General features: G+C 40.3%; 1 protein-coding gene and 1 long non-coding RNA gene across 5 annotated transcripts in view; one reads left to right on the top strand and one right to left on the bottom strand.

The window, feature by feature from the left end:
* Positions 1-7,804, bottom strand: part of LOC122128953 — a 7,810-nt gene extending 6 nt beyond the window's left edge. The window contains exons 1-4 of one of the 4 annotated variants that reach the window (XR_006151703.1): positions 7,402-7,804; positions 5,893-6,008; positions 2,662-2,831; positions 1-31 (exon numbers count right to left, since the gene is read on the bottom strand). The exon at positions 1-31 is cut by the window's left edge and continues 6 nt beyond it. This is a non-coding gene — a long non-coding RNA (uncharacterized LOC122128953). Of the gene's footprint in view, positions 32-2,661; positions 2,832-5,892; positions 6,610-7,003; positions 7,043-7,401 lie in introns of those variants that run through there. The other 3 variants (XR_006151700.1, XR_006151701.1, XR_006151702.1) reach the window with 3 other exon arrangements.
* A 2,244-nt stretch (positions 7,805-10,048) lies between these two features.
* LOC122128960 (apoptosis-stimulating of p53 protein 2-like) lies at positions 10,049-15,412 on the top strand (the record flags this gene model as incomplete). The annotated part of the gene is made up of 6 exons (XM_042704015.1): positions 10,049-10,149; positions 12,669-12,705; positions 12,977-13,110; positions 14,001-14,167; positions 14,542-14,702; positions 15,363-15,412. Coding segments are annotated over exons 1-6 (650 nt in total), but the record flags the coding sequence as incomplete, so codon positions are not given.
* Between the last annotated feature and the right edge of the window lie 479 nt (positions 15,413-15,891).

Raw genomic sequence — 15,891 nt, 5'->3', positions numbered from 1 at the left:
CACTGGAGATGGAGGTCTGTGTGTGTGTCGTCTACAAACACAAGGAGACACAAAAAAACAATCAACAGACACTAATTTCTCTGTGGAATGAATGAATGTGTTCACACTTAATGTTATATAACAATATCTGCATGTGAGAAGGTCAAATCCCCTCTTCTCAAATGACAAAAAAGGGGAGTTTTCACTCATGTTGCCCTGCAAGACACTTGGTCTCCCCCTCTACAATGGTTGGTTCCGGGGTCCCCCTCCTCAATGGTTGGATCTAATTGGACCAATTGAGCCCAATGGGCTGCCCTATTTAAAGGGTGCCTCATTCCATGAGGGGAGAGTGAAGAGGCTTTGGACAAAGATTGAACAGGAATAACAGAAAAGAACATTTACCTGCTGTGAGGCTTAGTGGAAGCTGTAGCTGCGCCTAGTTGTTTGGTGCCTAGTTGAATTGTTCCCAGTTGAATTGTGCTTAGCTAGAATTGTGCTTAGTTGAATTGTGCCTAGAATGTTCAAGAACGTGCATAGTTTTGCCTAGTGTTTGTGAGTACCTTGAGTACCGTGTTGTGTTTTGATTTATATTTGATTATTTTGTGTTTACATTAGTGCTGTCAAACGATACAAATATTTAATCGCGATTAATCACATTTATGTCATAGTTAACTCAAAATGAATCGCAATTAATCGCACATTTTTATCTATTCTAAATGTCCCTTCATTTATTTTTTTCCATCATTTTTTTTTTTATTTTAATGCTCTTATCAACATGGAAAAGTGGATTGGCTTGCTTTATGCAAATGTTCTATTTTATTGAAAAACAACATTGCCAAACAGGGGCGGTACAAAATAAAATTATAAAGTGCACATTTCAGGTAAACAAGGACTCAGCCTATAGTGCAGTTAAACCATGGCTTAATATTTTCTTTTTTTTCAAGTTTGCTGGGAACATAGCGGTCAGGCCTCTTATTTCAGAAACAATGAACCGTAACAGTTAGGTAACCAATAAAAGGTAAGCGCACTACTTCTCTGCTTTCAGCCAGATACTCAAACAGACAAGCCTGTTGACATTTTCAGACAACAGTGAAGCGCGCTTCTTTTGCACAACACGCCTTTTAAAAGTAAACTTTCCATTCCGAAAAAAATAAATAAAAAAACGTTAATCTCGCGATAAAAAAATTGACGTTGTTAAAATGGGTTTGCGTTAACGCCGTTAATAACGCATTAAACTGACAGCACTAGTTTACATGTTTGGAGTCAATACCTGAGAATCACAGTGTAAAATAAATATATACTGTATATATTTTTATATAAAGCCACCATTTCCTGCACCGTGTTTTTCCCCATCTTCACCACCAAGTCCAGTCGCCCACATCCCAAAACGTGGGGTGATCGCCTCGGTCACTCACACTGCACCAATGCAGAATTAATCTCTCACACACACACACACATTCACACACTCACTCTCACACACACACTCTCCTTAACAGATACACCTGTACATGGTTCCCATTATGGAGTTTAGGTTAAACCTTTGCTTTGGTACGGATGGGAAGCTTAAATCTTATCTTGCCAGTCCTCTTTCATAATAGTGTGTGTGTGTGTGTATGTCTGTGTCTGTAAAATTGCATGTGACAATAACTTCCATAACACCTAAAGGCTGAAAACTCACTTTAGATCTGATGGAACTGGTTCACTGCTGAAATTGAGTGGGTAATCCTTGGACTGGTCACTCTTCATAGACACACAGCTGGGCACTGGAGATGGAGGTCTGTGTGTGTGTTGTCTACAAACACAAGGAGACACAAGAAACCAATCAACATACAATAATTTCTCTTTGGAATGAATGAATGAATGTGTTCACACTTAATGCTTTACAATAATATCTGCACCAATGCAGAATGAATCGTGATCTCTGCTATAGGCATCTCAGACCCACGGCCAGCTACCAAGCCAAACATGCTTACTATCAGCTCTCTAAATCAAGCATTCTGATGGGTGGACTAGTGAGATAAGAGTAAGAGTAAGAGGGGCAGAAAAGTGGCCAACAGACATTGACTTCTAAACTATAGATTCTATAGTTGGGCAGTTGTTATATTGGTTACACCACGTTGTTGGGTATGAGTTCATGCATGTGATTGAAAGAGTATGCTGTTTTTGCGGAATTCCCTGATGAAAATGCCAAAGTCAGTTCATTGGTTCAAGTTACATTAGCTTGTTCAGAGTAAGAGATTTCTTGACAAGCATCTTGTCGTAGACAAAAGCCAACAATCGAAGTCTAATAGCTGTCTCCAACACACACAAAAGGCCAGGAACCATGTCTGATGGATCTCAACATAGACAAAAGGCCAGGAACTGGCTCTGGTCTGGTGTTAGAGTGGGGGTTTGTCTGTCCTAGTATGTGAAGTTATAGTCAGATATATGACATCCACCTAAATCTAACATGACAGAGAGAAGATTGGCTGCCGAAGTGCACTCAAATCCTAGCCAGTAATTGTAAAACGTTTGTTTGATGGAAATTTAATCTGCATTTAATCTCAATATTTTTGGTCCCAGTGTGTGTGTGTGTGTGTGTGTGTGTGTGTGTGTGTGTGTGTGTGTGTGTGTGTGTGTGTGTGTGAATGTGTCTGAGCAAGTTTGTGTTTGAGTGAGTAAATTCATGCTTTCTCTACTCACCCTGCATTGGTCTGTGTTGATGTGCTGTTCATGTTTACAGGATCATCCATGTTCTGGTCATTCTTCATGGTCACACAGCTGTGTAGTGCAGACTCTGGTCTGAGTGTCTTACTGTGACCTGCAGCCTCTTTTACGTCTTGATTCATTTCAGAATTTGTGACTTGCTAGGCCTGTACAGCAGATTAGAAACACCATTATAGCCTCTGTGTAAAATACTAAAACTCATACTTTAGACACATGAAGTGGCGCTGGCATAGAACAAGCCTTTCATGACAGACTATGATGACCTGATATGGCATAGCTCAGCTTGGGCACAGCAACACAGAGGTAAACTGCTTTATGAGCTCCATATTTTTTATGAATTAAATGCATGGATCCACCCGGTCATTTGGATCTTTCTACTGTGCATTCTATGACGTAAAGATGGCTCATTGACTTCTACATAGTGTGTTCCCAAAAATGCACACATTTGACACTCAACCAAAAATGCAGAGCAGTTTACAATATGAAGAAACTGAATTCTAAAAAGAGCAATGAATTTCATATTGTCTACTGCAGGGGTCTTCAACCTTTTTCAGCCCAAGGACCCCTTGGCTGAGAGAGACACTGAGCAGGGACCCCCACCCCCGCCGCCCCAAATTTAGGCCTGATATTAATATATTTTATCTGGAACTAAGTGTCAGCCACACACACACACATACACACACACACACAAACACACTCCCCTACACATGTTTGAACATAATGATACATAATTTGTAACACACAACTCGTTTAAATTTATTCTGTTCATAATTTTATGATTTTTTTTCTCCCTTACAGTTAGCCATTACTCTGTATTCAATGAGGGGGGGACAAAGAATTGAGTAGCTTGAGAAGCTTAAGTATGGATGAAATATCTCATACCTAGTGAGAGGCCTGACGTTTGACAATTCATCACTCATGTCTTTGGCAACAAGATTTTCCCTATGAAGCATTCAGTGCGTCACACATGGCTCTTGCACCGTCTGTGCACATTGCGACACATTTTGGCCAGGGTATATCATGTTAACGGAAAAAATTGTCGATCACTTTGAAAGTCTCTGAACTTTTTTGTACGTCCATGCAGCTGCTTACAGAATATAAATTCCTCCTGCATCTCATTTTGGTCGACAACCACACAAACACTAAAAGCAGAGGGTCGTTTGACACGTCTGTGGATTCATCTAATTGTAGTGCAAAATAATCTGCTTTCGGGAGTTTCGCGACTAGTTGTGCCCTCACATCAGCTGCCAATTCATCAATTGAAAGGGGGGAAAAGCAAAGGGATGCTTTTCAGTTTTTTTCAGGTACTCCTCCTTCCCAAACATCGTTTTTCACATATTACTAGCTGCTGGCAATATTAAACTTTCCGCAATTATGTATGGCGTTTTGGTCTGAGCGACACGTAATGCAACTTGATAAGAGGGTTTTAAAGCTAGCTCGCCAACTGTGGCTGATTGTCTGCTGGCCCTCAAAAGATTTTAAACGGGAAATATTAAATGTTTGTTTCTTTCAAGTGAGCATGGGTTGTCTCTAAGTCTAAGTGTCGTTGCAGCTTTGATGTCTTCATACTTTCGTTTGATAGCACGGGAGAGCAAACCACGCACACTGGTAGTTTGTCACCATCGGTCTCTTTGTAGGTGAAGCCAAACTTCAGATAATTATTTGAATATTTACGTGTTTTCTACAGTTTACGTTTTTGGTTATTAAGGCATGTTGGCATCGTCTGAAGGTAGATCATCTGAACCGCCATCAGTGCTGTATGACGTGGAGCTTTTGTTCCGAGAAATTACAAAACTTTTAAATTGTATGGTTATGGCAGGTAACGTGTTTTGGCACCAGATAGCTAAATGTAGATAAAAGTGCATATGTTGCCATGGTAATCAAATGATCGCGTGAAGATTCATGGGTAGCCTATGTATTATTTTATAAATGAATAGAAAGCAATTGTTACGATCTGTTTATGTAGCCTATTGGACGTTTTTAATTTTTGGAAGAGGGAAAAATGCTTCAGATGAAATAATTTGGCGGACCCCCTGCAGTACCTCCGCGGACCCCCTGGGGGTCGCGGACCCCCGGTTGAAGACCCCTGGTCTACTGTATGCAGGTAACTGTAGAACTAAAACATGAAAAGTAATTCAGGATTTGTAAGGCCATCAACTGGAAAACATGCTAGTGTTTTGAAATAAATATTTTATATTGATATTGAGTTTGCTAAGTGTATGTACAGAATGTTGTTGTTTTTCTGTTTCATTTTGAAATGAACAGTAGTATTTAATTCAGAAAATGTGGTTTTGAGCAGAAAACTACATTTTTGGCTAATTGTGTGATGAAGATGTGTTAGGAGTTTAGAAACAGTGTCTTAATTATGGTTAATTCAATTAAATTCACTTCAACATACAATAAAATTGTCTCAGTGCTCTGAAGCCTGAACCAAGTCTAAATGTTTAAGTTTTTAGTAACAGCAGACACCCTAACCTGAATCTAAACCAAACCTGCTATTATTATTTTCTATTTTTCAAAAGATTCCAAACTAGGTGTGCCCTCAGTGTGTCCTGTAATGTGCAAATGTCAAATTGAACAGATGTTCCCATCTACATGATTGGCGACTGGTCACAGTCAGCTACTATGAGCAATACAGATGGATGAGAGAGAGATGGAGATGTGATCTTGAATTTCATGGAATATAATGAGTCAGCAGTGGGTGTTCCGTAGGTGAGAATGTAAGCAGCAATGTACATTTAACAAATGTTGACATTTGGGTTTTCCCCCAGCTGGTCTAAACTGGCTAATTATAGTCATGCAGAGTGCTGGGCAAGGGAGGTCTTGGTTTTCCTCTTTCCTCAAAGGAAATAACTAAACAGTGGAGGCACCCATACATCTAAACTTATACAATTGGCTAATTGTAATGTTTTTAGTTGAAAAGGTGGAAAAATAAGCTGTGGCATGCAATTTGTTATTGCACTGCAACTGCAGTGTTGACTAGATCAGTTGAAATAATATAATATAATATAAACTAATATAATATTAAAAACATCTGTTTGTAGGCTGCGGGTAGAACATGTTATTGTTTGTAGTTTTCCTCTTCAGAGCCACCAAAGTCCTCCTAATGACTTCAAAATGTGGTCAACTCTGCCATCTACAGGTGAGTTAACGCTACTGCCCCTTTTAAAGAGAACAGGAGTGACTGCGAATAAGTAACTGACTCACCAGACAAAAACAGTGACTCGGGCCGAGCCATAAATAAATCCAGCCAACCAGCCTCCTCAGCCTCAGTGAAGTCGCCCACAGCTCAGAGTGATCCTGTGCTGCCGTCGATATCTAGGCTACCAGAAGCGTCTCCATCAAGACTAATTGGTATTTACATGTTACATGAACTTTGTCAATAGATCCTCTAAATCCTTATTTCAGGTTTTGGATTTAGCTGATAGTCTAACCATAATGTTGATGGGCTTGCTACTAAGATACTTGTTGATACTAACTACAGGAGAGCAATGCTTACTTGGGTCCATTCATAATATCAGTCCAGCACCCTGAAAATGGATTGAGGCTCTGTAGTTCAAAACATTTAACAATCCATTACTCCACAAATTAAGAAAAACTTTAACTGTCATTATTTAAGTCTCTGAAATGGCATTTCAATGTTTAAAGACATTCCTGATAGGGTGGGCATATGCCAGTGACAGTATCTATGCTGTCTTGCTGTTTTCACTACATTGATTGCTTAGTGCCTCTTGAGGTATGAAGTGGTATTATCAGAGAGGATAGGCTGGGGCTAACTGGTTAGCATGCCAACTGAAGTACATATCTGGGCAACACAGAGCATAGGCATTTTTTACTAAGTGGCAAGTACTATTGTGTCTCATAAGAATTTTCAAAACGTTGTTTAAAACATAATTTTGATTAGATTAGATACAATTCAACCTCAGCTCTAAATGAACAAACCTCTGAAAATATAGTGCTGAGGATTCTGTAATGTAGCCTACCTTTTTTTTTTTGGAGATTTAGATGAAGTAATTTGTTTGATCGTAAACAGTTCCTCGTGGTTTGGTAAGAATTTTGATTCGTGAATGGGGTAGCTTGATTGTCTAATCACCATTGAATGTGTTTGACCTATATATACCAGTACCTATGTCCAGCTATACTTGAAGAAGGCATAAGGGGTTAAACGTGATCGTGATTTTTTTTTATCCGAAATCTAAACAGTCAGTAGTATGTGGAGGCAGGGGCTGAGTACTCTGTCAACTCTCAGATGCGACGCAACAGGCGCAGAATAACAAGTTATTGGCTACATGCAAACACTTGGATAAGTCATTCTCACCTGCTGGGTTTGATTCAGTTGTATTACCAAGGCCCATTGCTGTTTACAGACAAAAATAAAAAAAGGTCAAACCTCGGCCAAGAAGCACATGGCATCATGTTGGATGCTAATTCATTTGCAATCGCCTAAAGATCTGCTTTGCCTTCTAACTTTTAGGACTTCTCTCATTGAGCCTAATTCTGATTAACAAAGACTTTTACTAGACGGCAAAAACGGAATAATGCAGAGCTAAAACTCTAGCGATCAAAGATAAATGACCTGAGATGGCCAGAGTAGCAAACATGTGGCAACATTTCGCATCACGTCGTCATTTGTTTCCAAACCGCTAACTAAGAATTAGTTAACCAATGTCATAATTAAGGTAGGTTAAAACACAAAACAAATGTCCGAATGCTTACCAGGGAGATAACGTTTCCGCGTTTAAGTTCCCCCTCTACGCAGATCCTAAAATGGTGATACGCTTTACTTTCGGTTTAAACATGAAGGCGTTGCTTTTTGTTCAGAGTGACACGGCGATGTTAGAGAATAACTTCGTCTGCCCGTTAACATAATATACATATCATAACAAAATACACAAACAATATTTGTCACTCCGACACCAGAAATTCATAGTAGTTACGGGGAAACCTTAACAACATCCTAAACAGACAATCATATGTGGGAAATACACACAGCTAAACTACCGACCGTTGTTTTAGACAACAGATGAAATACAAGCCGTTGACGTTCTAAGGCTAAGGCCTAAGACAAACCACTTCCTGTGCTTGCATTCAGTGTGTTAGAATGGCTGACACTGAATTATAAACACATTTCATTCCAGCAAGCCACAGCTCATAGTATCTTTATTAATTAGGCTTTTCACTCTTTATGATAACACAACATTTTAGAAACTGGTACCTGATAAAGGGACCACTGACTGTGAGTCACACTATATATAATTTTCCATGTACAACATGGTTCCAAAATAGGTGTGCCCTCAGGTTAGGGGTGTGAGCTGTGATGTGCAAATGTCAAATGTAACAGATGTTCTCATCTGCATGATTGGAAACTGGTCAGTCAGCTATTAAGAGCAATACAGATAACTTGGCAAAAGATGTGGAGGTGTTATTTTGGACATTTCCTGGAGTGAAATAAGTCAGCAGTGCACATACAGTAGGTGGCCCTCAAGCACCTTTTATATTTTAGTTTTTTAAGGTATTAATTATGGCACCAAATGTCAATGAAAAGCGTGGTGTAACTATGCCTGCCAACTATATTTGGATTCTAATTCAGCAAGACCGTATGAGCCCTTGCGCCTCCCCCTTCTCTTGACAACAACTGTAGTTACTGCACACAAATAAAGAACCCTGCATAGCAGCATCCACATCTCCCTAACTTTTCACTGTTGTGAAATCAAACCACTACTGAATCATTTTTATGCTGGCTGCAATGGGCCAAGTAGCCAAACGAAGACAATAGCCCTCCATTAAACTTATATCAACTCCATAGCCCTCCATTAAACTTTATAAGTGTGGAGCAAAATGACCCTGCATGTCATCGTATGCATGTATTGCCTAAATTGTTATAGTATTTAACCCCTCACAACTATATTCTCAAACTACAAATTCATATATTAACATGTAAGATTTGTATGACACCAGTCTTTCTTGTTTCACAACATGAACATCATCCATTTAGTTGTCATACAATCAGAGGGGGGAGTGGAGCATGGAACATATGTTATGGGGGAAATTGCAACGATAACACATTTAAGAGCAGTGCAAAATGATTCCCTTACTTCAACAGGTTTGCCAAAGTTTTTAGATATCTTGTAAAGTAATACCACTGACTCTTGTATATACCTGTCATAAAGTACATATATTCTACAACAACTGTCTGAAATAGGCTGAAATGTTTCTTGTCTTACTTCAGTTTCCAGTGTTGTAGACATGGAGGTTCAAGACATGTATCAAACCCTCAGAGAACATTTCTGTGTGAGAGGACACACCCACACATGTCCCATAAACAGTCAAGGGGAGGGAAAAAACAAATAGTTATTTAACAAGGAGCTGCAAATCAGAATTAAGGATCAGAGTTCATAATAATTGACAATAATGAATAATACAATTAATCTAATAATTGTTGCTTTAAATTGTACTTAGGTTCAAATGTAAGAGTTTATGTTTGAAGTTCCTGTTATATGAAATGACCCCCCCCCCCCACACACACACACACACACACACACTCACACATATGAATACAGGCCTCCTCTCTTGGTCATATCAAAGTGTCTTTGTATTCCTTATACCCCGCCCCCAATGAATACAGGTCTCTGAGACATTTGCTCACAGCTGGATCTCTTAATCAACAATTTCCCTTGTGAACAAATGTTGTGAAATTTCCCGTCCACAGAGGTAGCAGACTGATACATATTCATGGAGGGCCGGGGCTATGGGGTGACACCCCTTATGCTGTGTAGGATATTTAAACTGGACTGTTTCAATGGGTGACAAGATGAGACATACAGTGAAGCCTCCCTCTCTCTCTGATGTAAGAATAAAGTATCCACTAAACTTTTGGTACTAAAAATTACCCTCAGGCTATGGTGTGATACAACTTCTTACTTAAACAGTTAGTCTTCAATGGGTGACGAGACATAGGTGAATCTTTTAACTGAAGCCTCTCTCTCGCCCATGATGTAAGAATCCACTAAACTTTTGGTACTAAAAAATGACCATCAGGCTATAGTGTGATACAACTTCTTACTTAAACAGTGGGCATATGAAGTCTTCTTAAGCGCACATGTTGGTTTTTGAATATGTTCTTCAGTTCCCTTGAATATGTTATGTAGAGAAGCCACTGCTGGCCCAGAGAGAGACGGTTATCTAGTGGCTGAACGTTTATTGCCTCATCTGTCTCATCCGGTGCCATGGTGAGACTGCTTAGATGGCCTAAGCTCTCTCTTAATCAATCTGATTCCAATTAGTTCATTAGTTAATATCATTAGCCACTACAGATACACTTGTGGCTTCTAAGTTTGGGTCACAGAGTTTGGGTTTGATAATCATGGAGGCCTTTCGGTACACAGCCCTTGAACTTTTGCCGTTCTCCTCCACCATTGCCACTCTCTACCTCTGCTATTTGGCTCCAATCCTGCAGAGCTCTGGGTTTTTACTAATGCACCGGGACACTTTGTGTGTGTGTGGAAGTGTGTGTGTGTGTGTGTGTGTGTGTGTGTGTGTGTGTGTGTGTGTGTGTGTGTGTGTATTTGTATTTGTGTGAGTGTGTAAGTGTTTCTTTCTGTTTGTTTGTGTGTGTGTGTGTGTGTGTGTGAGTGTGTGTGTGTGTGTATTTGTATTTGTGGGAGTGTGTAAATGTTTCTTTCTGTGTGTGTGTGTGTGTGTGAGTGTTTGTGTGTGTGTGTGTGTGTGTGTTTCCACGCTTGTGCACAAAAAGAAACTCCTTCTTTCTGGTCTTAATTCAGATTCAGATTCCAGTTTCACTCGCATATGTTCATTAGCGTAAAGATATGAATGTTATTCCTTGTCTGTCATAATTGTCTGTAGCATAACCTGATCAAGGAGGAAAGACACACATACGGAAGGGAGGATTGTAATTTAATTGGCTGTTAAACTCTGATATCAACAAGCTTTCACCGGAAATGCAGTCTCTAAATACATCCTTACACACGCATGCACGCACACACGTACAAGCCCTTACTTATCACTGCAGAGTCCATAGCCATTTTAACACACACACACACACACACACACACACACACACACACACACACACACACATCTATCTCTCTCTCTCTCTCATTTACACTTCTGCTTCTGTTAAATTCTGTCTGCAATAATCCAGTGTTGCTACAGCAACAAGGTAAACAAACATCAGAGCAAAGTGTCACTATGACAGAATATGTGTTGATGTTAACGGACTAAGAACACACCATACTCTTCCTAATGGCCGAAATAATAGAAGATGATATTCAACAGTCAATATCTCATTTTCTTTTAAATCATACTGTGTATTCCTCACACTCTTGCATATTATTCTCCTCCTCTGATAGTAACCCTATTACACCACCAGTCACAGAAATCACACTTCTAATGAAGTTACTGTCTATCAATGAATACGACACACTGGGCATTGGATTCACATGAACACATACATGAACTTATTATTATTTTGAATTATTATTGTTGAGTTTTCTCTTCTCTTTCCTTTAACCGCGAACCCTGGACACCTGATGTAGACAACTGGGGAAAGCATGTGACTTGAAGTGAAACCTGGCATCATGTGAGTTTAAGTCTTTCTTCCCCCTTTTTGTCCGAATAGGCTACATGTTTATATCCATATGTTTATATCCTTATGTTTGTGTGTTTCTGTATATTTGCTGAACTTGTGTAACCTATTAAAGAATAGCCTATTCATGTTGACAGTTTAAGTTGTTGTTTGGAACGTGGAAAACGGGATATGTTACACAGCTACATGTTTTACCTTCGTACTTCTACGTAGGCTCCCTAGACGTAGCAGCGTTCAGCATTCCACCATAACGTCTTTTCAGTTTCATTTGGATTAAAGATAGTGTCCTTGATTCTGGCGAAAGGTTGCTCATATGACAGCTCAACAAATTACACCACTCCCTTTCTTTCCCAGAGCTAGGAATGTGTAGGGTGCGAACAGTTTTGTTAAGTTCTAATGGAATATCCAACTCTTTTAATTAAATTTGAAGATGTCGCACAATGTCGTTTTGACTATAGTTAATTGTCCAATATTTTTTAATAATTATAATTGTTGTCGAAGAATGAAAAAAAAACTATGAAAAGAAAATTCAATCTATATATGGCCTACTTCAAACTAATCATACAAGACATGTACAAATATATTTCTTCATTTAATTGGAAACTCATTGAAATTGTGTGTGTGTTTGTCATTGCTCCATTTGCTTCTCCTGTCAGAGGGAATCAATGCAATCTATCCAGTCAGATGCTGATGAACTGAACACAACCAGTGGTGTACATGTGGTGTATTTGTAGAGGCCACACACATTAGTTGTGCTCCTACATTGGTGCTGGAGCTGAGATGTTCACACACACACACACACACACACACACACACACACACACACACACACACACACACACACACACACACATATACAATCACAGAGTACACACACACATACACACACACATGCACACACACACACACACACATATACAATCACAGAGTACATAAACACACACATACACACACACACACACACACACACACACACACACACACACACACATATGCAATCACAGAGTACACACACACATACACACACACACACACATACGATCATACATACGTACACATAAACACATGCATGCTTAGAACCATTCATACCCATAGTATATATACAGTACATACATACATTTACAAAACATTCATAAACGTACATATACCTACACTGATACGCTTGTGGAGGTTAAAAGAGGAGTTTTAAGAAGCGGAGAGCCCAGTGTTTTCAAGAGGCACAGAAACCCCATCATGTTACTGTTATCCTTTTTAGATATTGGTGAATAAATTGTGGCCAGGGATTGTGGTTGGAAGTTGCCTCTTGTTCTGGGTCTGTGTCGGTCATCATCACATCTGTGTCGTGGTCTAAAGACAGGTAATGCTTCTCTATCTTCAGGGCAGCTTGCACCTTGGTGCAGAGGATCATCTATGAGGTGAGACTATAAACTTTACCCTTTACATTATGACCTTGGTTCAGAGGATCATATACAGAATCAGTACAGTGTACAGTGTTGCACTTCACCCTGTTTGTACTTTGTCTTTAGAAGACCCAGGACCAATCTTGCAGTTACTATAATGTCTGTGTGTATTTACATGTGTGTTAGTTGAACTTAATACTTTACTTTGGTGTAGAAGACAAATACATTATTAAAATATGTTTATCTGCGTGTGTGTGTGTGTGTGTGTGTGTGTGTGTGTGTTTAGGTGGATGACCCCAGCCTGCCCAATGATGAGGGAATCATTGCCCTCCACAACTCTGTGTGTGCAGGCCACACTGAAATTGTCAAGTTCCTGGTGCAGTTTGGAGTCAACGTTAACACGGCCAACAGTGATGGCTGGTGAGAATCTGACGCCCAGAATCAGCCCTGTTTGTGATGTGTTATCAACAACATTCAGAGTGTGTGTGGCATTGCTTCATTCATAACCACACACAAATCATGCCAATTCATAACAACAGCAAACACACAGAATCCACAAACTAATTCACACCAAACGCATACAGTCAAGTATGTAGAATTACAGGCCAGAGTAGCTCCAAGTTGGAGGGGGCTTCATATCATTGTCAGGGCTTATTATTCAACATCACGTTACAGTAAACCAGCGTATATCGCCTGTCATTTCGATGTCAATGCAAAGTGACGAACACTTTTGATTTGTTGAAGACTTCCTGCTCCAAAACGGAGAAGTACTGATGGATATGGCCAGTACTGCACTAGCACTGATGCCAGAGAAATACTGATCTTTTTTTCCGGCTTCGTTGTCATTGACATTATATTTACGAAAATTAAAATTCATATTTTTCTGGCGACTTGTGATAGCTCACTGTTAGATAGTTGTGACGATCATCCTATAACAGAAATATAGCTTTTTTAGGTAAAAGAAGATATTATTGGAGAGGTTTGCTTGATGTGTGCACTTGTTGTCACCACTTGCAATGATGCCGTTTTAATATTAAAATTGTAAAAAAATTTAAATAAAATAAATGTTCAAAGATGTGGGGGGATGGTTTTCCTGGTACTGGGACAATAATGTTGTAATATTCTTTCATCTCATATCTCTTGTTCTTTCCCTCCTACGTTCTATCTCTCTCTCCTTCTTTACTTACCTCTCGCTCTTTCCCTCTCATTCCCCCTCACCCCTCTCCTGCTTTTCTCTTCATTTCTCTTCCTGCTGTCTTCCTCTCTCTCTCGCTCTCTCACTCCCTCTCTCTCTCTCTCTCCCCGACCAGGACCCCTCTGCACTGTGCTGCCTCCTGTAATAATGTGCAGGTGTGTAAGTTCCTGGTTGAGTCCGGGGCGGCCGTGTTTTCCGTCACCCACAGCGACATGCAGAAGGCTGCCGACAAGTGTGAGGAGATGGAGGAGGGATACGCCCAGTGCTCACAGTTCCTCTACGGTCAGTGTGTGTGTGTGTGTGTGTGTGTGTGTGTGTGTGTGTGTGTGTGTGTGTGTGTGAGGAGATGGAGGAGGGATACGCCCAGTGCTCACAGTTCCTCTATGGTCAGTGTGTGTGTGTGTGTGTGTGTGTGTGTGTGTGTTTTTTACAGGTGTTCAGGAGAAGATGGGCATCATGAATAGAGGGGTGGTGTATGGCCTGTGTATTAATGTGTGTGTGTGTGTGTGTGTGTGTTTTACAGGTGTTCAGGAGAAGATGGGCATCATGAACAGAGGGATGGTGTATGGCCTGAGTGTATTAGTGTGGGGTGTGTGTGTGTGTGTGTGTGTGTGTGTGTGTGTGTGTGTGTGTGTGTGGGTGTGTGTGTTTTACAGGTGTTCAGCAGAAGCTGGGCATCATGAACAGAGGGGTGGTGTATGGCCTGTGGGACTATGAGGCAGAGGCTGAGGACGAGCTGTCCTTCAGGGAGGGGGACTGCATGACCATCCTGCGCTGTGAGGACAAGGAGGGCTACATCCCCCGAAACCTGCTGGGGGTCAGTCTGTCTGTCTGTCTCTGTGTGTGTGCGATTGCTGTAGAGCAGTGTTTCCCAAACTGGGGTACGCGTACCCCCAGAGGTACGCAGAGGAACGTAGGAGGTACGCGGGAAAAAAACATGTGATTTGCATTTTTAAAGTGAAACAGCCCATTACATTTTCAAACTGACCTATAATGACATCTTAAATAGTCTGAATAGCCGAGTCGCAATGCCAAAAATACACTCATGTATACATTGTAGTGTTCAGCAAAATATAAAAATAGCTACAGGTAGGTTAGTCAAAACATAGGCAACAACTCCCTAGCTGCCACAACTCCTTAGCTCCCTCGTCAGAATTCCACTCGCTGATGCCCTGTCTAGAGAAGCGGGAGCTCATTCCGGTTGCTGCACGGAAAATTGATAACTGGTTAATACCCAGTCCAGAGAGACACCAACCGCTACTAGTAGTAGAAGGCCTACTATCGAGGTTGCACCTGCCGGCGACAGCATGGGGCGTGGGGTGGTACATAGCTGGAGACTGTAAAAGTTTGGGAAACACTGCTGTAAGAGTATTCCGTATCTATTCTTGTAGATATCAATGTAAATATATTACTGTGTTACAGTATCCACTGCTTATATTTGGAGCTCATCTCTATCTCTCTCCTCTCTCTCTCACAGCTGTACCTGAGGATCAAACCCAGACAGAGAAGCCTGCTTAAGAATATTATGTGGCCTATCAAACTGATACTACACACAAACACACACACAGTTCTGCAGAACCCTAAGAGTCTCAGTACATGCGAATCTTTGCTGAATGATGGAACAGTTGATGAAAGTGTGAACATAACAGGTGTGTCTGTGGACGGGAGAACAGCCTGAACTACACGTTATTCTCTGGACTTGAGCCATTCAGCAGACTGATCAAAAGAGTTTCTTTTGCGTGACATTCATTGAGAAGATAAAAAACTTTGTCTTTTTCTTTTGTAAAATTTGGAGAGTGGGAGAGAATTTGTGAAACATAACAATGATGATTATGAATAATGACTGCATTTAAGATTGTAAAATGAACACTGTTTTCTTTGTTGTTTGTGTAAAAGTTTATTTGTAATGTACCCAAACACAAGTCATACTGCTGGATAGTCTGGTCACCCGCAGCATCTCTATGATCATCAATGTTTTTCTTTTTTTCTCTATTTTGAAAATTAAT

Source organism: Clupea harengus, unplaced genomic scaffold (assembly GCF_900700415.2).
Source record: "Clupea harengus unplaced genomic scaffold, Ch_v2.0.2, whole genome shotgun sequence".
NCBI classification, from domain to species: domain Eukaryota; kingdom Metazoa; phylum Chordata; class Actinopteri; order Clupeiformes; family Clupeidae; genus Clupea; species Clupea harengus.
Note: the sequence above shows the minus strand (reverse complement) of the source record. Positions and strands in the feature narration are given on the sequence as shown.